The sequence below is a fragment of the Rhinolophus sinicus genome, linkage group LG03, assembly GCF_036562045.2.
Source record: "Rhinolophus sinicus isolate RSC01 linkage group LG03, ASM3656204v1, whole genome shotgun sequence".
NCBI classification, from domain to species: domain Eukaryota; kingdom Metazoa; phylum Chordata; class Mammalia; order Chiroptera; family Rhinolophidae; genus Rhinolophus; species Rhinolophus sinicus.
In genome coordinates, this window is record NC_133753.1 from 26,828,913 (window position 1) to 26,850,657 (window position 21,745).

Below are 21,745 nucleotides of genomic sequence, written 5' to 3' on the forward strand. Positions count from 1 at the left end.
ACCTATGCTATAAACTCCCACAAGCAAACTCTCATATACACAAATGTGCCCCACAGGACTGCCACGCACAGCTTGCTTTATTTTGGACTTTTACTTTGGACTACATATAGTTGAGTACTGTGTGGAACAGTTCCTACAGCTAATATTATTTTCATGATGAAAACCTAATAATGGCTTTTAACTGGAAGGTGAAATGCTCAAGGAATATACAATCATGGGTAAAAAGGACTGTACAAGCATTACTATTATCAGTACCATGAAAGTCTGCACTGTAACCAGTTAGTCAATAATTTATTAACTGCTGAAACAAAAAAGAAATGAGTTAAACCAGCAGCTTAAGCAAAATCATTAAGGTATTTTTAGACACTCGCGAATAACAGACTAAGACCTTGCAGGGTAGTAGTGACTTTTAACTTCAGGTACCCATCAGAAACACCTATGGGCTTTTTCTGTTGGTACATTTAGGGGGAGTTATCAAAACTCGTATGCCTGGAATCTCCCCTAGACACCGGCTTACTGGAGTGGAGCAAAGTAGGACCTCAGGCAACTTAACGCAGTTATTAGATTGTGGGTTGTTTGCCTGCTTTTTAAAGTAATGGCAGCTCTGTCCCATGTATCACCTGTGTAAAAGCCTGTGTCATGTGCAATAGGCCAGCAATTCTCAAGTAGTATGACAGACACTAGTAAGGAATATACAAAGTATTCCTAATAATCTCCCAAAGCTGCTGAATAAATAGCCTTTAAAGAAAAAAGGCAAATTCAGGATTATCCCTCATTCTATTCTGTGTTGTGATACGCATCTTGCTACAGAAGAAAATGAGATGAGCAGTGATTCAATGAGCATAGGAGTGGCGGGCATATAGTTTGAAACCATCCCATGGAAAATTACAATTTTCCTCACCCGTATTAGTATGCAAAAATATGTAAAATTGTAATAGTTGAAAGCCACATGTCAATCCCTAGAAGAGGATGAAGAGCTATTTGATGCACTTTGTGATTTTATTTGACTTTCCTTATTTTAGAGACATATCCTATAAATGCGTCTTTAAAAAGGAAGAAAGTCAAAATAGATACACAATGAAAGTTTGAATAACACTGACACTACATAACAATGTGAACAAAAAATGATGCTATAAACATGTTGGTAATTGCTTAAGATTATCAAATCAAAGGCAAAACAAAAATGAAAGGGAAATTTACAACAGAACACTAATCATGTTTAATATGTTAAAATTTATAAATTCTAGAAACTATAACTTTGGACAATAAAATAAGGTTTAAGTTTACAAGAACTACAGAATAGAACAGGGGAAATGACGTCACAGACACATCCATAATGTAGAATATTCTATAAGGTTAATTACCCCAGACTTTTTAAAAGCGAATTGGATAGGAGAGAAATGATTAAACCCGAACTGAATCCTGGGTTTGGGAATAACTAGGGAAATCTAAATATGAACTAGATGCTAGACATTAGAGAATTGTTGTTAATTATCTTCAGTGTGATAAGGGTGCTATGATTGTGTAAGAGATGAAGCCTGAAGTATATAGGGGTGAAGTGTCAGAATGCATCCAGATGTATACTTTATGTGAGAGAATGTGTGTATAGATATAGGTACCCTGTTTCCTCAAAAATGAGACCTAGCCGGACAATCGGCTCTAATGAGTCTTTCGGAGCGAAAATTAACATAAGACCTGGTCTTATTTTACTGTAAGACCAGGTATAGTATAATATAATATAATATACTATACTATACTATACTATACTATACTATACTATACTATAATACCGGGTACAATATATTATTATATCGGGTATAATATAATACCAGGTCTTATATTAATTTTTGCTCCAAAAGACGCATTACAGCTGATTGTCCAGGTAGGTCTTATTTTCGGGGAAACACAGTACATATAATGCATCGGAATACTCGTACAGTTGAAGCAAATATGATTTTGTTAAAAAGGTTCATAAATGTTGAATCTATGTACAGATACGGGTGATCAGGTATTATTCTTTCAACTTCCTTCTTCATCTGAAAATCTTCATTTTATAAAGAAATTGGAAAATTAAGATTACTTTAAGTTTATTCTTCAGTAGCACATACTATATAATATTCCTGTGAGACAGGGACTGAAAAAAAGTAAGTCTTTTTGATAATACAGTATAATTTTTTTTAGATTAGCCACACTTACTTTCACTTAAGAAAATCTTTACATTGCAGATTTCATTACTAAAATGCCCCCAAAAACCCCTTTCCTCCCTTGCAAAGTTCACTTGGGTTCTGTCTTAAGTTTTGTGATGCTTGTGGAAATCATCTGTAATATACATATTATAGCATTAATAAAATACCGTTTAGTGCAAGTAATAATCGCTTTATTGGGGTTTTCTTAACTGTTTGTTCTTTATCCTTTCTCTTAACCATTCCAATTACTGACTAGGAACACTAATATTATGGACATAAATAATATTCTGAGAAATTAAAAAAATCATTCACTGAGAAAGCCTTAACTTATTGGGTATATTACAATAAGATCCTTGATAGCAGAGCAAACCACTACATCCAAGAACATATATTCTTGTAATAAACAATCTTTTCCCTGAACAAAGACTCATTTGCCTGATTGGAAGATTACGGGGAATGCTGTTCCAGAACAAACATCACGGAAGTCCCCACCGTAAGGCCTACCACAGTGCCCAGCATACAGCAAATGTTGTGTATGTATGAAGTATCTTCTGCATAAATCCTTCTAGGAAATAACTGGATGCACCTTCCAATTCCTGAGCACTTAGTCATATTCTTCCCTGAAATATGGCTGTGTATTTGTCTCATTGCCTCCAATTTATAAATTAGAAAAAAGCAGCATTATACTGGAAGCTAGGAAACTGGTGTCCATTCTGCATGAGTGAGGTGTAAAGTCTTTTCATATTTAGAATCATTTCATGTCACACAATTCTTCATATGTAAAACACATCCATTTTAAAATAGCCTAACATCGGTTAATGGTCAACGCATGACTTAAAAATTCAGAGGGGCGACTGGATGGCTCAGTTGGTTAGAGTGCGAGCTCTGAACAACAGGGTTGCCAGTTCGATTCCCACATGGGCCAGTGAGCTGCACCCTCCAAGACTAGACAAGACAATGAGCTTCCGGAGGGGTGGCCAACTGGACGTGGAGCTGAGCTGCGCCCTCCACAGCTAGACTGAAGGACAACGACTTGGAGCTGATGGGCCCTGGAGAAACACACTGTTCCCCAATATTCCCCAATAAAATTTTTTTAAAAATAATAATTCAGAATACTCTCCACTTTTGTCCACCTAAAATGAATCTATCACAGACATAAAACCCTTTACTAGTTTTTCTTATAATACAGTTTGATAAATTGTTATAAATCGTAAAATTCCTTAAAGAATAGAATTCCAGCAAGGTAAAGGAAACAGTAAGATAACCATATTAAAGATGATGATACTAAATTCAATTTATCCTGGATTGGATCCTGAAACAGAAAAGGAGGAACGTTAATGGAAAAAGTGGTGAAATCCAAATAAAATCTATAGTTCATTAATAGTACTACATCAATGTTAGTTTCATAATTTTGATAAATGCTCCATGGTTATGTAAGATTTTAATACTAGAGGAGGCTGGGTAAAGGACAAGAACTCTCTATACTACTTATGCAACTTTTCTGTAAATCTAAAATTATTTCAAAATATAAAGTTTTAAAGACGTTAACAATGGTGGCTCAATCTGTTTAGTTTATGTCTAGACAACACTCAGGGAGTGAGGAATGATAGCAAAAGTAAAACAGCCAGATACATGATTCAAGCTTCTCAAATTTGTGACTAATCTTCCTTCCTATTCTTAGGGCAGTTGGCATTCAGGGTTCTATTTGGTTTGTACAAAGCACTAGAGAATAGAACTTTTTTTTTTTTTTCCATTAAAACCTCAAAAGGAAATGGCTTGCAAATCCCTAGGTTTTCTTTTCTTTCTTATCATAACACAAAGCAACAGAGACGAGCACCAACAGTGCAAGTTATAAAAGATGCAACCCCTCCAGTTCTAATAATAAAGGAAGCAAAATCTGTTTTACTATTCTACCAAGAAAGCATTTAACCAACTTTTGGGGGGACAGGCAGAGGAACCAGAAGAATCTGAATCAGTAGCTACTTATTTCACTGAAATTGGGTAAAAATTCATCTTTATGCTAAAGAACTGAACAGTAGTAAAATCCACAGAATGTTGTAATCTGCCCTTTTCCATACCACTAGTCTATGCTATTTTAGTGTTACTATTTCTAGGTGTCCGAGGTACAAAGTAATTCTCCATTCTCCCCAGCTATGCAGAGACAGAGGAAAATCATTTGATTTAACTCAGATTAAACATCAGAAAAAAGTAATCAATTTCCTCTCAAAGAAACATTTCTGCTTATTTATCAGTTGCCTGCTGTGAAAATTATCTGAGTACAGAACACAGAAAAAAATCAGATAAAAATTATGCGCTATGTTAGTGCAGTAACTAAATTTGAATCAGAAAGTACTTTACGGAAAATGCTGCCTATTATATCATAAACAGAATATTACTAAAATGATTTTACTCAACATTCCACTGAATATGAAACTTACAACACTAACACCGTGTTTTGTAATGTGTTGAATAAAGGTGGGAAGACAAGTACTCTGAAAACTGTTGATGAAAATTTAAATTAGCACTACCTTTCAGGAGGGCAATTTGGCATTTTCAACCATTTTCTTCTTTTCAAAATATTCTCTAACCTTAGCTTCTGTAAGAGGTACCTCTCTTAATTTTCTTCTTACGTTTCTTGTCTCCTTTGCTGATTCTGAATTGCTGTTGAGCCTTGGAGTTCTGCCGGGTCCATTTTCTTTTTAATGAATTATACTTTTCCCCAAATCTTATCTACTCTATAGCTTGGATTATCCTCTATAAAGCTCATAACTTCCAAGTATATTTTACCCCAAATTGCTCTCCTGAACGTTCCTCTTCAACACACTAAACTCATGTTCTCCAACCTCAACGGCATCCTTCCAATTGCCCAGCAATCCTACCATCTCTTGCTAGTCAGTGCACTTTTCCACTCTCCAAAAATAAGGTTCGCATTTCACCTTCTGGAAATCCTCCTCACCTCCACCCTTCACTACCAAGTGAACACTCTCACTCTGCACTTCAAGGATATTAATTACATAAATCATAAAAGCTATACCTCAACTTTCACCCCCACCTGTTTATCCCTTCTTCCCTAAGCATTCATCCTTACCTCCTTCCTTCCTCTTCTGAGAAGGATCCCTTACTACCTGTGCTCCCTGGACCACAAACCTATTTTGCCTTCAGAGGACCCTCATATTATTAACTATCAATTTCTCATTCACTCATCCATATTCTCTCTTATCATAAAGATTCACTCAATGTTTGTAAAATGAATGATTCTTTCTCTAAGAAAAATATGCATATCCTTTAATCCAACAAGTCTACTTCTAGGAATTTATACAAAGGACTGACACAAAGATTTACAAGAATATTCACCCTAGTGTTTTCTAAATAGCTAAAAACTACAACCTACATAACCAACAACAGGAAAATGATTAGCTATACTGTAACACATCTGTGATCTACTACAGAATTATTAAAATTGTTACTTTAAACACCCAAAAACATTCCCAATTTATAGTCAAGCAAAACTAGGAGGCTTCCAAACAGTACAAATTTTACGAGCCCATTTTTGTAAGAAAGAGACATAATATGTATTTATAAGCTCCAAATACATTTTGATTACTTAAATGTTCAATAGACAGAGTGAATAGGATTGCAGGTGGTTTTCATTTTCTTTTTACTTATCTATGATTTCTAATGTAGCATACATATATTTGAACAAAAAGGTTCTACTGTGTTGACAAAATAGACAAAACTCTAAATGCTGAGTAAATAAAAGTACAGTATTAAAGACTTCTAAAATTTAAATGAAAGGATAAAGTATGCTATTATCATTAATTTAGTTTAATTAAAACATGGTTTTATTTGACAAGATAAAACATTTCTGATATTCAATTAAGTTTTCCAATTTCTCTTAGATTCTGATAAGACACACCCTCAGGCTGGGGTGACTCCTTTTACATAATAGCCAAAATCTGGAAAGAGGTCCTTACCTACAGAATGGATAAAGTTGAACAAACTGTAGTATACTCATACAAAGGAATATTACTCTGCAATAAAAAGGAACAAGCTACTAAGATACACAACGTGGATGAATCTCAAAAACACTATGCTAAGTAAAAAAGACTTACACAAGTACACGCTACATGATTCCATGCATATGACGTTCTGGAACAGGATAAACTAATCAATGGTGGGAAAAAAACCAGAACAAGGGTAAGAGGACTGACTGAGAAGCGTGAGCAGGAACTTTCTGGGGTGATGCTAATGTTCTACAACATGATGAGTTTACACTACGCAGGCGTATTCATGTATCGAAACCCAAAATTCAGCCAATGATGCGCTTAGGATTGGTGCCTTTTAGAACTCTAGCTAATGGTATGCATGCTGAAGTATTTGGGGATGATCTGTGCTGATGTCTGCAACTTATTTCACATGCATCCCTCTACACAAAAGGTATTGATAGGGGGATGCAGAGACAAAGACATGCAATGAATAAAAATTGCAGAATCCAGGTGGTAGGTACAAGTCTTTCAACTTTTCTATAGGTCTGAAAATTCTCATAATAAAATGTTGGAAAAACATTACTTTCAGTAAAGTCAGCTAGAGAAAGAAAACTACTAGCTAAATCTATGTACCGTGTTTTCCCAAAAATAAGACCTAGCCGGACAATCAACTCTAATGCGTCTATTTTGAGCAAAAATTAATACAAGACCCTGTCTTATTTTACTATAGTATAAGACTGGGTCTTATATATCATATTATAATACAATATAATATAATATATAATGTAATGTAATATAATATAATATAATACCGGGTCTTATATAAGACTGGGTCTTATATTAATTTTTGCTCCAAAAGACGTATTAGAGCTGATTGTCTGGCTAGGTCTTAATTTTGGGGAAACAGGGTATTCAAAAACTAGAAAAGAAATAGAAACTTTCCTAATTTTTCAATTGCCAAGATTTTACAACTTGGAGTAATTTCTCAAATGGCACGAAACATTCCATTTTTAACCACAAGGTACTAAAACATTTGTAAATCACAAGTTTTTCTACACGCTGATAAATATGGCTGCTTTTTTGGAAACTGCATTTGTAAACCGTCTATGGATAACATACCTTTAACTTATTAAATGTGACATAACAGAGATAAGAACTGTATCTATCCCATAGCCAATTATGGAAATAATTACATTCATCTCAATACTAAATATCGAAAATACGGTAAGAAAAGGCACAAAATATAGGTCAAAAGAAACCATCCACTCTTTCTTTAAACCATTCCTAAAGGACACAGAAAATACTCTAATAGTAAATAATCTTGTTTTTATTGCTAATTTATAATATAACTTTCCTAACTCAAAACTTTTTAGGAAATACATAAACTTCAGTTTTAGTCATCAGAGCTTGATCTTGTTTACACTGATCTTAAAAATATTTTTAAATATTTTAAAAGAAAATGACTTGAGGCACTCAGAGAAATGCTCACTAATAAAGGATTTATCATTCTATAGATGATAAAGATCAGCTACAGAACATAACAATAAGATAACCAGGGGAAAAAAAGGAAATAACTTTTATATGAATGATTTAGTTTCTGAGTACAATCTTTCCAAAGATTTACAAGGTATTTATTACTGTATATATCATGTGTATATATGTGTATGTATATACGAGGTGTGATCAAAAAATATGATGAATGTTTAGATTTTTAAAAATGTTATAGTAAAAGATACATTGCCATTAATCCCCTCAAAATACTCTCCCTCACTTCAAATACATGTACCCCACGGTTCTTGTCACTTTCTGAAGCAGTTCTGGAAGTCCTCTTTTGTGAGTGTCTTTAGTTGTGCTGCCATGGCTGCCTCGATGTCGTGAATCATTATGACTTCGGGGAAGAGCCAGAAGTCGCACGGTGCCAGATCAGTGAAGAAGGTGGATGAGGACACACCGTAATGTTTTTATTTTACAGAAATTGCTGTACCAGAGCCATGTGTGACACAGAGTGCTGTCACGATGGAGGATGATTTACAGCACACTTTAAAACACACCTTCTCTCAACCGTAGCTCACACCTGACTGACTGCACCAAACAAGTTGAAACTTGTCACCCACTGTTACTAAGGTTTCACGCGCCACTTCGTGTGTTGAAGATCCTGCCTTTCTCTGTTGGAGGGCACTCAGCGGCAGCATTCACCGCATTTTTTTATTATACCTCATATGCTACACTTTGACTTAAGGGTTTTTTCAAGAGTCGTTATATATTTGATTTTTCAATAATTCTGTATTTGATTTATGTCTTGCACACTGATATTTAATCTAACAGGCTATCGCAGTACTCCTTCCACCCTCAACTATTCTGTATCAGTTAAGTTGCTAAGTCTAAAAAAGATTCATGTACATAATACAAAATTCATTCAACAAATGTTTATCCAGAACCTAATATAAGCCAAACACAGTACAGACACTGGATATACAGTGCCAAATAAATCCAACATAGCTCATGCCATCATGGAACTTACAAGATATTGGAGGGAGGGAATGTTAGAGACAGCATATAAGTAAACAAAAAGAGGTGTAAATATGTTTGTGATAAGCACTGTGGAAGAAAAGATACAGGATGGAATGATGGTAAAAAAGAGAGTGAGAACCTGTTTATGGTTATCAGATCAGGCCTCTTTAAGGGGATGACATTCAAGTCCAGTCCTAAAGACCAAGCAGCAGCCAGCCCTGGAAAGCGCCAGTAGGAAAAGTATCCTTTCAGAAGACAGCACATACAAAAGCCCAGCAGGAGGAACAAGCTCAGGAGGTTAAAGTAACAGAAAGGAGGCCAGTACAGCTACAGCACAGAGGGGAAAATGCCCCAACTGCAGACAAACGCAGAATTGGTTTTGATGAGGCCTTGGTAAGGATGTTAGATTTTATTATAAATGCAAAAGATAATCATTGAAGGATAGCAAAGGGGAGGGGAATGACATGAAGAGACTGGTGTCCTTTACTGTGTGGAGAAATAGTTGGAAAACGGCAAGAATAGACACTAAGGTAGTAGTGCAGACAAAAAAAAATTGTTGTGGACCAGGAAGTGGAAAGAGGTCTGAGGTGTTCTGACAGTAGAATTGATAAGATTTGCTCATAAGGCAAGGGTGGAGCGGATGGCATGAGCAACTAGGTAAGAGATGGTGCCATTAACTAAGATGATAAAGACAAAGTAAGACTTTGTGGTGGTGGGATGGTGGGTTTACTGAGGAATCAAGAGCAGTGTTAGACATGTTACCACTGAAATGCCTACAATACGGTCACCAGGAGGTGCTGAGTAGGCCTGGCTATTAAGTCGGGAGCTGGGAATTAGGGATGTATTGAGCAAGTTCTTTAACCTAAACTGGATGTTTCTAAAACACAGAGTAATGGTCCACACTCCAGATCTTTTACATCAGAATGGACACGCACAAGTGCATTTTTTAATATGTTCAAGGATTCAGGTCAACTGGAGTCCGAGAACCACTTATGGAAAGAGATTTTCATGTTACAGTTCATCACCTGGGGATATAACTCTTTATAGAAGAAAACAATGTTGAACAATATGCTAAGATAATGATTTGACTTACTATCTAATTTCCTCTAGTCACAGAACATTATAGAGGAAACACTATTTTAATTAGTCATTCTTCAAATGACATTTACTGAAGGTCACTCTGAAGGTGAATAATTTCTTCTATTTCATAAATATTTCCTTGCACACTACCCATGAAATAGCTCACAAATTAGTAAATCAAGGTTCAGAAGGTGGAAAGTCTTACCCAAAGGACACACAATCAATAACAGAGCCAAGACACAGAAATCAAGAAAACACCAACTCCACTCTACTTTCCAGTACACAAAATGCCACAAAGCTCAAACCCACAAAGCTCACCACCTGTGACATGTCATGTACAAAAATAATTATAAGATAAAATGAGCTGAGTGCCTTAAGGGAAACAGAAAGGACAATGAAAGTGAGAGGAAAAAATTACTTCTTCATTTTCACTACTTTAGAGTTTATAACTGCAGAAACTATGAATTCTACCTTTCAAAGTATCCACAAAAGCTACTAATAGCAAAAATGCTTGACTCCTACACAAAAAGTCCTAAGACCTGAGCACATTATGCTAAGTGAGAGAAGTCAAACAGAGAAAGACAAGTACTGTCCGATATCACTTATATGTGGAATCTAAAACAGTCAAACCCATTAAAAAAAAAACAGAGAGCAAGTGGTGGTTACCAGGGGAGGGGAGGTGGGGTAAGATTGATGTTGTTTAAGAGTACAATCCTGCAACAAGTAGTAAACCAGAGAACTCATGCACAGTATAATAAATGCATACAATACTATACTATAATTATGTAATGTGGTAAATATCACTACAGCAGCAATCATTTACAATATATAAATGTGTCAAAGTAACAAGTTGTATACCTTAAATTCACAAAATATTATATGTCAAATCTGTACAAAAAGTTTTTAAAAACAAAAAAAGCATGGACTGCATTTACCCAAACAAAATAAACAGATGTTTAAAAAAAAAGTCCTAAGACTCTAACTCAATTTACTACCTCGTCACAGACTTTGGGTCTTAAAACAAACAAAACAAAAGGCTGCCTGTACAGAGGCTTTAAAAGCCCTGTGTAAATCAAATCCCAACTCATTATCTGCCTAAGATCACAAAACAAGTCACTGATGGCTAAACTTCAGGTATCTTCATCAGTAAAATGAAGACACAGAGTTTGGGATAAAGAACCTATATACATACTTAACAGTTATCATTATCTGTTAATTATTGGAAGAGCATACAAATAATAATCTATAACTGCCTGAGATTTTAACATGGAATGTTGGGTTTTGCTTCAAATGTGTACTTGAAACTATCTACCTCAACACTGTAGTACCAGAGTGTTTCCTAAAATGTTTACAAATCCTCTTCGCTGACTGGCCCCTCGACTAAGATCATCCCCAGACTTTAAGCTCAGCGTCAGTCTGTACTTAGCCTTTTCACAGCAGGTCTAATGCTTGTCATTGTTCGTTATCCCCAAGCTAGACTTTAAGTTCCTTGGAGGCAAAAGCTGTGACATATTCATTTCTAATCATTCACTACTGAGTACTTACTATGTGCTTGGCACTGATCTAGGTCTTGACAATACAGTAGTAAACAAAATAAGTCTCTGACCTCTTAGAGCTTATATTCTAATGAGACATCAAGTTAAATAAATACATATCAACTAGTGATAAGAGCTCTTAAAGGAGGGTAGGAGAGCTAGGAAGTATTGTAGGAGCTTGTAAATTGGTATTTTACATAGATTATCAGGGAAAGCTTCCCATATAACTGGAAGCTGAAATAAGTGGAGCAGGTCACACACACATCTGGAGGGAAGAGGTCATCCAGACAGAGGGGAAAGAGCAAGTGTAAATGCCAGGAGGCAGGAACATAGCTGTGTGTGGGAAAAATTCTAAGAAGGCAAATGTATGTGTTGGGGGCGGGGACACACAGGGGAGGGCAGGCTCTGAGAGCAGAAGAGTGCCGTTATCTGATTTGTTTTAAAGAATCATTCAGACTTCTCTGCGTGGAGAACAGAGAATAAAGAATGGAAACAGTGAGCCTCCTTAGAACACTGCAATAATCCAGAGGAGACATAATGGTGGCTTGAATCAAGGGAGTGATGATGATTAGCTAGATTCTAGTCAGGTTTTGAAGACAGAACCCACAATATTTGTTGATGAACTGGATGTTAAGAGAGAGAAAGAATCAAGAAGAGCGTTTAAAGGTTTAAGAAGAGTTGGCATAAACTGAGACAAGAGAAACAATTTTATTTTCCCAGAACCCGTCAAATTGCCCAGTACATACTAGTAGACACTCAAATATTTATTTGTGAATTAAATTTAACTGAATAAACTTCCAAAATGAAGCAGTAAACTAGCGTATTGCTTTCTATTTGCTCTAAATTTTCTTTAGCAATGTTTGTTAAATACACAAAGAGGCTTAGCCAGGGAGGAGCACAGTTCACGTGCTAACATGGAAACCTTACGCTAGGACACACCAACTAATCCTTACATCTCAAGAACCAGTTTCAGTTTGAAATTTACAATTCTCCTGGATATGAGAGAAACCTGCTATGAAAGCCCTGTGACAGCCTGAGGATTCTTACACCCAAAGTAATTAACCTGTTCATTAATGATGTCATATTCCTGGAAGGTACCGAAATGCAAATAGAACTCCCTAGGCCAGAATTAATTGAAAATTATAATACTTTGTGATAAATTTTCAGAATGGGTCAAGATTGAACAGGTTCCCTAAAATAAAAAAGTCATCAGCACTTTCTAAAAATGGTATTTTTACCTCAAGCAGTAAGTCCCTTCAAAACAATTTCAAACAATTAAAATCTGTTTGAGAAAGTGAAATTTGGCTCATCTTCCCCTAAACAAGCACTTTTCCTGCCCGTGAGTGAAATTGAGTTTCACTCAGGAAAGACTTGGGTGTCCTCACCTTTAGCATTATTACAGTCCTATTCCGAGATTTTCTAAACCAGCACATTTACTATTAGCTCTATGAAGAACCACAAAGTTAACAGAAACGAATTCAAAGGAATTCTCCTAAAATAAAGTCACCATCCTTCCCAATCTTCCTGTTACTTACAAAAACTTAATGGAAGCTTAAGTATCATTTCTCTTCCATATTAGTTTCCCTAATGCCCCACCCTAACCTAACGTGTTATAAAAAAAAAGGCACTTACAACTTTCAGTTCAAATACAGCTTAAGAACCTTGATAATTAGGAGAAACTGATCGTACTGAATTCAGCAACAGGCAGTACAGTACTTTCCTTTTGCCAATCATTAAAGGCCTTGAACCAACCCAAACAAATCTGCTGAAATGCCAGCCAGATTCCCCGTATCTCCCCCGCTTCCTCCCCCCAAAGCTGGCCTGGAAACACAATAGCCACTCGCTACGGAGCTGAACTGAGAAGAACCAGTGGTAGCAAAATCAACAATTTTTAGGGGCAAAAAGGTTAAAAGCCAGGTTTTCAACCATCACCTATATTAGTGAATAAGAGCCCGGACGACCCACAAACGCATTCGAAACTGAGCGGCACACATTCTCCCTCGACTCCGAAGGCTCCGCACGCGGATTAGAAGCGAGGTGAACCGAGGGTTCTTCCCGGAGAAGAGCGAGAACCGCCTCGGGTGAAGGGAATGCCCAGGGGTGCCCGGCGCCCGAGGAACCGAGAGCAAATGAGCACGCGTGCCAAGGAGGAATGCGGTGTCCCCCACGGAGCAGAACGCTCGGCGCCTACCACAAAACGCTAAGGGCAGGGAGGCCCCCTAGGGCTTTGCCTACCCGGGTGGAAAAGCTGGAGAGGCTACCGGTTCAGGACCCCCCAAAAAGGGGCCTAAAAAGCTACTCGTTCCCCAGTACAAGGGTTGGGCGCACGGGGACAGGAGGTGGGGGCTGCTGCTGTTTCGTTTCTCGTGTCATCACTGAAGTAGGGGAAACCCTAAGGAGAGGAGAGTGGGGAGTGTGGGGGAGGGGAGCATGACAGCGGACCGGGTTGCGGGCTCCGAGCGGCGGGGGGCGCGCGACAGTGGGGTATGCGCACCGGGAAGGGGAAGAAGGCGCAACCCCGGCCCGGGGCCAGGGAGGCGCGACCGCCCGCGGGACTCTAGAAATCCGGCGCTTCCCTGCCAGCCAGAAGGGGGAAGGAGCCACCCTCCTCCCCGCCCCCACACTCACCATGTAGAGGGTGAAGGGCAGGCCGAGCAGAAAGAGCCACAGGTAGAGGTGCAGCGCGTTCACGAAGGTGGCCTGGTGCGGGTCGTAGTACCAGCCCCCGCTGAGCGCGGCCCACACCCCCTGCCGGAGGATTTGCAGCGTCTGCGACCCCATCCCCACCCGGCGCCTCCGCCGCCGCCGCCGCCGCCGTCCCCGCCCCGGCCCCAGCTCTGCCGCGGTCGCCGGAGCCCGCAGCTGCCCCGTCTATCCCCCTCCGGAGCTCCGGGAGAGCGGGCCGGCGCTTCGGCGGTCGCTAGGGCTGCTGCAGCAGGAGGAGGAGGAGGCAGCGAACGAGGAGGAGGAGGAGACCGAGGAGGAGGCGGCGAGCGGCGGGGCGGAGGAGAGCGGAGAAGAGGAGGAGACCGGCTTCCAGGGCGCCGCCGCCATCTTGTCTACTAACACTCGGAGCAGGAGCTAGTGCCCGCCGCCCGCGGCCCGCGGCCCGCCAGCGCCGCCGCCGCCGCCGCCGCCGCGACCCCCGTCAGCCGCCAGCCCTGGGCCCGGCGGACAAGGAGGCCCGGCGCCCGGGAAGCACCCGGAGCAAGCCGCGCCCCCTTCAGCTCCTCCCCTCCTCTCCCTCCGCCCCCTGGGCCGGCTTCGCGAGCGTGCGCGCGGCGCCTGGGTCTTCGCGGGCGCCTCCTGCCGGCGCCCGGAAGAAGCGCGGGCGGGCGGACGGGGCTGGCTGTGATCCCGCTCAGGGGCTCTAGGGAACCCCATTCTTCTCCTGGCAAGTGAACCTGGCAAATCCATTGATCAATGCCTGAACCTGTCTTGCACTCTCCGAAACCTTGTCTTTAGAACCTCGTCAGTATCCTGGCTGATATTTTATGATATTTATTAAAAACCCAAGAATAATGAGGCTAATTGAGATACTCATTGAAGGCCTGGAAGAATAAGGTACAGCGGCTGACGCTGTTGAAAAATCACAAATGCACCCAATTTGAGTAAAAACTGTGTTGGCCCTTGGAGTGGGCTGGAGGCCCTTGGGTGAGAAAAACAGCCATAGCCATGTCACGTATGGCATGACTTACTTCCAAAGAGAGAAATTAATGGAAGTTACAAGAGATGTAACAGTATGGAGTGGACAGGTTTATTTTTGTGCATGGTGATTTTATTTTTTAACTGTGCGGTAACTTGTAACTATTTTTATTAATGGGCCTACCTACAAGGGATGAAAGATTAACCGTGCTGCACCCGAAGTCACAATAGGGTCTTGTACTTCTCTATTCACAGCTGTAAAGACTGGGAATCATTCTTGGCTCTGTATAATGTTTATAAGGCATGTCTGATCTCACTGAATGACATTTTTTTAAAGAGTTTAGTTTGAGTTTATCATAGCAGTAAAAGTACTGTTTTATATTCCTGGATTAAAGTAGCTATAAATAATGAGAAGAAAAGCAAGAGAGCCAAAAGAAACTGGTGACATTTTAAGAAGAGTATTGAAAAACTCCATTGCAATACCTCCCAGTGCCATACCACTTTACAGTTCAAATTTTTTCACACCTAGTTCATTTGACCGTCACAACATTCCAGGAAGGGCAGCATAGAAGCTACTCTTATTTTGTGAATGAGAAAACCCAAGCTCAAAGAAACCAAATGATTGCCCACATTCTCGAAGTAGTAACTTGCCAAGAAGACCTCTGACACCAAGTCATCCTAACAGCGTGGACTGAACTTTGGAAATCTATTTCTCAGCACTCTCTCTCTACCTTATCCATTCAGATAAGAGTTTGAACTGATGAATGAGTAGCTTCTGGTTACTTGTGGCCAGTTTAAATGTACAACCGGTTGTTCTCCAAGTGTAGTCCCAGGACCAGCTGTGTCAACATCACCTGAGAACTTGTTAGAAATGCAAATTCTCAGGCACTGCCTCAGAGAAACTTTGATCCATGGGACCCAGCATTCTATTGTTTTTTTCTAATTGGGGAATATTGGGGAACAGTGTGTTTTTCCAGGGCCCATCAGCTCCAAGTCAAGTTGTTGTCCTTCAGTCTAGTTGTGGAGGGCACAATTCAGCTCCAAGTCCAGTCGCTGTTTTCAATCATAGTTGCAGGGGGCGCAGCCCACCATCCCATATGGGAATCCAACCGGCAACCTTGTTGAGAACTAACCAGCTAAACCATCCAGCTGCCCCTCCAGCAGCTCAGTGGCAACTCATTGTCTTCAATCTAGTTGCAGCTCACTGGCCCATGTGGGAATCAAACTGGCAACACTGTTGTTAAGAGTTCCCACTCTCAGGGTCAGCGGATGGCTCAGTTGGTCAGAGGGCAAGCTCTTAATAACAAGGTTGCCGGTTGGATTTCCACATGGGCCAGTGAACTGCGCCCTCCACAACTAGATTGAAAACAACTTGACTTGGAGCTGAGCTGTGCCCCCCACAACTAGATTGAAAAAACAACGACTTCACATCCTGGAAAAACACAGTGTTCCCCAATATTCCCCAATAATTAAAAAAAAGAGTTCGCGCTCCAACCAACTGAGCCATCCAACCGCCACCCCCTTCCCCCTTTTCCCCCCCATTCTATTTTAACAAGCCCTCTGGAAGATTCTAACGTACCTTAAAGGTTGAAACTACACTATAGAACACCATCCCCAACCTTGCTTTGTGTCCTTATAACCACAAAGCCATCAAGTTCCAGTAAGATACCTTGAAATTGAGAGACATGAACAAATACTAGCCAAAATATACTTTTAAATAAGGATGTCTAAAAGCAAAATTAAGATTAAATAATACAATTTTACAATTAAAATAGTTGCTTTGAAGCCTGGTCATAGACACAAGATATTGTCAAGTGTTCACTTGTTTCTTCTTAAGGAGACAGGGAAGCTCTCTAAGCAGGGTTTTGGAACTGATCCCAAATTTTCCAACACAAAGAAAGATGTAAACAAGGATAAAAGTCCAGTACCACATCAGTTTCCACACCAGCAAATATCTGCTGTAGTTTACTGTAAAAGGATTAACTGTAGTATGGGTGAGGTGGACTGGAAGAAACGGAGACTAGAATTAAATATAGATCCACGGAATCGGAGGCAGACCCCACCAGTTGGATGAGCTTGCAGTCAAAAGACAGTATCTGGAGGGAATGGAACTAGCAGCAGCCAGGAAGGCAGCCAGCATCCGGCTGGTTCAACACAGAGAATGTGACTGTTGTAAGTGAACTGGCAGCTGCGACACAACCTTGGGAAATCGAGGCGCACACAAAAATTGGGAAATCATGGCAAGCTTAAGAAAATGTATTCCTTATAGCAAGGCCCCAGCTCAATGCTCTCTTCCAGGTCTGAATTCTTCTCCCTATGAGGAACTGATGAAAACAAATAGAATTCAAAGTTATAAGATGTACTGGGCAAGGTTTGGGGGCAAGAACTTGGGCTCACAGCAACAAGATAAGTATCCGAAGTCCATGTCTGGTGGATTTACTGAGACTTAGAAACAAAGCAGGAACTTAATACCTAGCACTGAAATTTTCACACTGATCGTGATAGCCTTGTGTCCAGGTCCCAGAATGTTCATACAGAACGTTAATTCCCCTCCACAGGGCTGGAATGGATCCAAGAACCTAGAAATGGCAATGGCATGGCACCAGCCACTGAATAAAAAGGGGTCAGCAGGGTGGGTAGGCCCAGAAGGTCGAAAAGCGACTTAGACTACATCTTTCAGCTCTGGACTAATAAAAGCATTTTCGAAAAATGCTAATGAACTGACTTAGGGAGCTAGCAATTGAAAGAATTCAATGAAATGATGACCTTTCCAAAACACTGACTCAGTAGTTGGAGTGGGGATGGGAGGAGAGAGAATCCTACAGTGCTTTTTATTTGTAGCTTTCAAAATGTTTATGAATGCTGCCACAAAAGCTTCCTATTTTATAAACAGGAAGTCAAGGCATGGAGAGGCTAAATGTTTTGCCCAAATTAACATACTCTATCATACCCATAAATTATAAGAGCAGGACAAAAACTAAGGAATGTAATTTGCTAAGTGTTAACCCTCTTAGCCACACATAAAAGCCATTAATAATGTTACACTTAGCATGTCAGAGTTAGCAGCCATGATATACTACCAAACCATCGCCTGCCATTTGCTTGTCTTTAGTAGCTAATTCTATTAAAATTATACTTAGTGACTAGCTTATATGCCCCTTGAGGACTGGGAATGCTCTCTTCTGCCTGAAAGGCAGATGCTGTCTCCTGCCTGAAAAGGACAAAGCTGAGCCAAACCTAGTAACACCCACCCAAGCCCACCTTGGAGCAGAGACATACAAACTGGAGCCCTGGTCAGTTTATGTGCCAGGAATGATGTACTTGAGACATTGTAGCCCACATGTCCTGCCTATAATCTACCTAATGTAGTAGGTTTCCAGGTCTCTCCCACTCCACCCCAAACCAATCCTTACTTATCTCTCCCAGTGAAACCAACATTTTCCAACTCGTTCAGACTTGCAATCTCATATACCCTCCCCCATGGTCTGGTTTCCTACAGTTTTGTGGGGGTTTTTTTCCCCCCCTGCTCAATCCTTCTTTTACATTGCCAGAGCAACTATCCTCCCGGATGCCCTCATCAACTCAAACCAAATAGCCTCCTATTGCCTCCAATATCTCTTCAAAACTATGCTACATTCCACTAACAAATTAATCTCCCTAATACACTTTTCCCACACCCCTTCCTTTCTCAGAAGCTTTCAATTCTCTTCTGTTGCCAATAGGACTAAAAGCAGACTCCTTAGCCAGGCATTCAAGGTCCCCCATAACCTGAATCACTATTTTCTCTAACTTAGCTGCCACCACTCCCTAGCATGAACCCTTTGTACTAGTGAATATCAGCATATTTGTTTATTTATGTTTATTTATTAGCTCATCCATTTATTAATTTCCACCTCTATGCTCTTACTCAGGCCATTTGCCTTACCTAGAAAACCTTACTCCTCCATTTGCCTCCTAAAATCCATATGACTACTTCAAACCCACACATCTATGTTTTGAATAGCCTAGAGCACTCATATGTTCCATTTATTTAGCACTTAAACGTGTACTACTTTATATCCCTCCAACTAAACTGTACATTCCTTGAGGACAAGGCACTTCTCAGCCTGTTTGCACGATGCCTAACAGAAAGCTGTTCAGGTCAACTGACCCTCAGTCAACGTAAGTTGAATAAATAAAGCAATACAGAAAACAATGACTTGTCAATGAAAGATTTTAATCTATTTCAGTTTCATCTGGTAGCGCTTCAACATGCTAAAGGATTTTACCAGCTTAGAAGGTCAATTCAAGGTACAGGGGAAAATATGGGAAAAAAGGTAAAGATAACTTGGAAGGAAAATGCCCTAAAATTCTTCCCTGACTCTCTTTTTAGTCATTCACTGTATACCACTTTTATCACATCAGGACGATAAACGTCAAAAGGGGAGAGGGGGCCTTCCCAAATCTTAGATCATTACAAGATACCAATATCTGAATATGGAACTAAATAAGTAAAATAAGAGGAGCTCATCCTTCTTAGAAACCTCAACTCAATCTACTCTGTTTTTTTTAAATGTCAATTCCATATGATGAGTACTTTAGAAAATGTTTTAATTGACACTAATAAGTTCTATAATTCTTGCTATGGTTTTGTGTCATCCTGAAGTTATATCTCAATACACTGTACGTAAACTCACACACAATACTCTTGGGGCAGGGCAATAAAAGGAAAGAGGAAGTATATCGGATATTGCAAATCTCCCCAAATTAGGGGATCCCTGAATTAGAAACAATATACACACGCCTTATTTCTCATTTTAGACATTACAGGATTCTACTATGTCAGTTAGATATCCAATGTGTTTAGCTATACCATATTAAAGAGCTTATTTACCTTTCTTTTTCAGCCAGGGTAACATAATTCCAGCAGGACCTATTAGGCCAACGGATGTAGCTGGGTGATTTTCAGAAGAGCTCAGCCAATTAGTAGTTACCACTGTCATCTGGAAGACCTGCCTGGAGTTATGCAGAGATGAGACATTTGTCACCTCTGGAAGTTGGATGTCTGGCTCTTCTAGCCAGGGGCGCCAAGTACATTCCTTGGTGGGAAGGAGTGTTTCCTAGTGGAAAGATCATGGGGCATGGAATCAGGTAAGACCTGTGTTTCAATCCAGAGTTTGCTCCTTTCTAAATTGGTCCTAGCCCCAAGTCAAGAAATCCAAGCAGAAGTGAAGAATCCTGGAAAATTCAATGTTGCAGACTCACTGCATTTCGTTTCAATTGGTAGAATTTTTTTTCTCATGGCAAAAATGAACGTTCCAATGAGGTAATAAAAGGATCTTTCCCTTGGAGATTTTTCACAGCTTTCTTTATGGAAACCTTGACAGCACATGGGCCTGTACTGGTATTTCTCACTTCTTTTGTTTATTTGATTTGGTTTGGTTGGTTTTGGTTTTGGTTTTGATTTTTGTTTTTGTATTGCCTATTGTCATTAGGATTCAGCAGCTGTCAATACACATAACCATTTTCTAATTATGCACAAATAATACATTTTGTATATTTACATAGGGGAGTGATATATTTAGGATAAACTCTCTCAAATAAATCAGTAGATTATGATGCAAAGTAAAATCTCCTTGTCACTCCAGTTTTCTCACTCAGTTTCTCTCAGTATTTCCAGCTTTTAAACTCATTATGCTCTCAAGTCCTGTGACAAGTGTTTTTCAATGTGTAGTCCATGAGCCACCCAAGTCTCAATCTTCTATTAAAAACGTACAATTCCAAGTCATAGTACATCTATACATAAGGTATTGAAAAAATTCTGTGTTGGGACTCCCTGAATTAGAGAATTAATATAAACATCCATTGTTTTCCAACTTCTGGTATTAAAAAACAGAATTCCAAGCAACCAATAGAATATTGAAGTAGCTTTTAATGAACTGATCTTTAAGAATTATAGTTTTGGGGCAGCCAGTTAGCTCAGTTGGCTAGAGCACGTGCTCTTAGCAACAAGGCTGCTGGTTCAATTCCCACATGGGCCAGTGAGCTGCGCCCTCCACGACTAGACTGAAGACAAGGACTTGAGCTGAGCAGCCGCTGACCTGCCAGTGGGCGGCCAGATGGCTCAGTTGGTTAGAGTGCGTGCTCTTAACAAGGTTGCGGGTTCGGGGTTTGATTCTCGCAAGGGATGGTGGGCTGTGCCCCCTGCCACTAGATTGAAAAACGGCAACTGAACTTGGAGCTGAGCTGTGCCCCCCACAACTGGATTGAAGGACAATGACTTGACTTGGAGCTGATGGGTCCTGGAAAAAACACACTGTTACTCAATAAAATTTAAGGAGAAAAAAAAAGGAATTATAGTTTTAAAAAACATAAAACTGTATTTAGAAGAAGCTATGGAATATATGACAAATTAAGAGCTGCTCTCTAGCTAAAACAAAAGAGAGAGGAATTACGGTTAAATGAAATATTAATATATTTATGCAAATACAATTATGTACTGAATGTCCCTAACAGGACATCTGAGAAAATGGCAGCAGGGATTGCCAGAGCAGAGGGCAGAGGGGTGAGAGAAAGATTCACCTTTCATTGTATATCTTTTGTATTTTCTGAATTTTATGTCATGAACATGTTACCCCCATTTTTAAAAAGCAATTGATAACCTGGAAAAACAATGCAGGTTCTACTCAAGACTCACTAAACTGAAATCTCTCACATGAAGCCCAGACATCTGCATTGTTAATAAGCTCCCTAGTTTCCTGCAAACCAGTATTAAGAACCACTCCCTGACCTTTCCTTTTTTTTTTTTTTAATTTTTTTTCTT

The 21,745-nt window shown here is 39.8% G+C and overlaps 1 protein-coding gene across 1 annotated transcript in view; it reads right to left on the reverse strand.

The window, feature by feature from the left end:
* The window catches only part of PCNX1 (pecanex 1), a 130,287-nt gene extending 115,833 nt beyond the window's left edge, over positions 1-14,454 (reverse strand). The window contains exon 1 of the mRNA XM_074329172.1: positions 13,927-14,454. Within this exon, the coding sequence (XP_074185273.1) occupies positions 13,927-14,079 (153 nt within the window). The 5' untranslated portion in view covers positions 14,080-14,454. The remainder of the gene's footprint in view (positions 1-13,926) is intronic.
* Between the last annotated feature and the right edge of the window lie 7,291 nt (positions 14,455-21,745).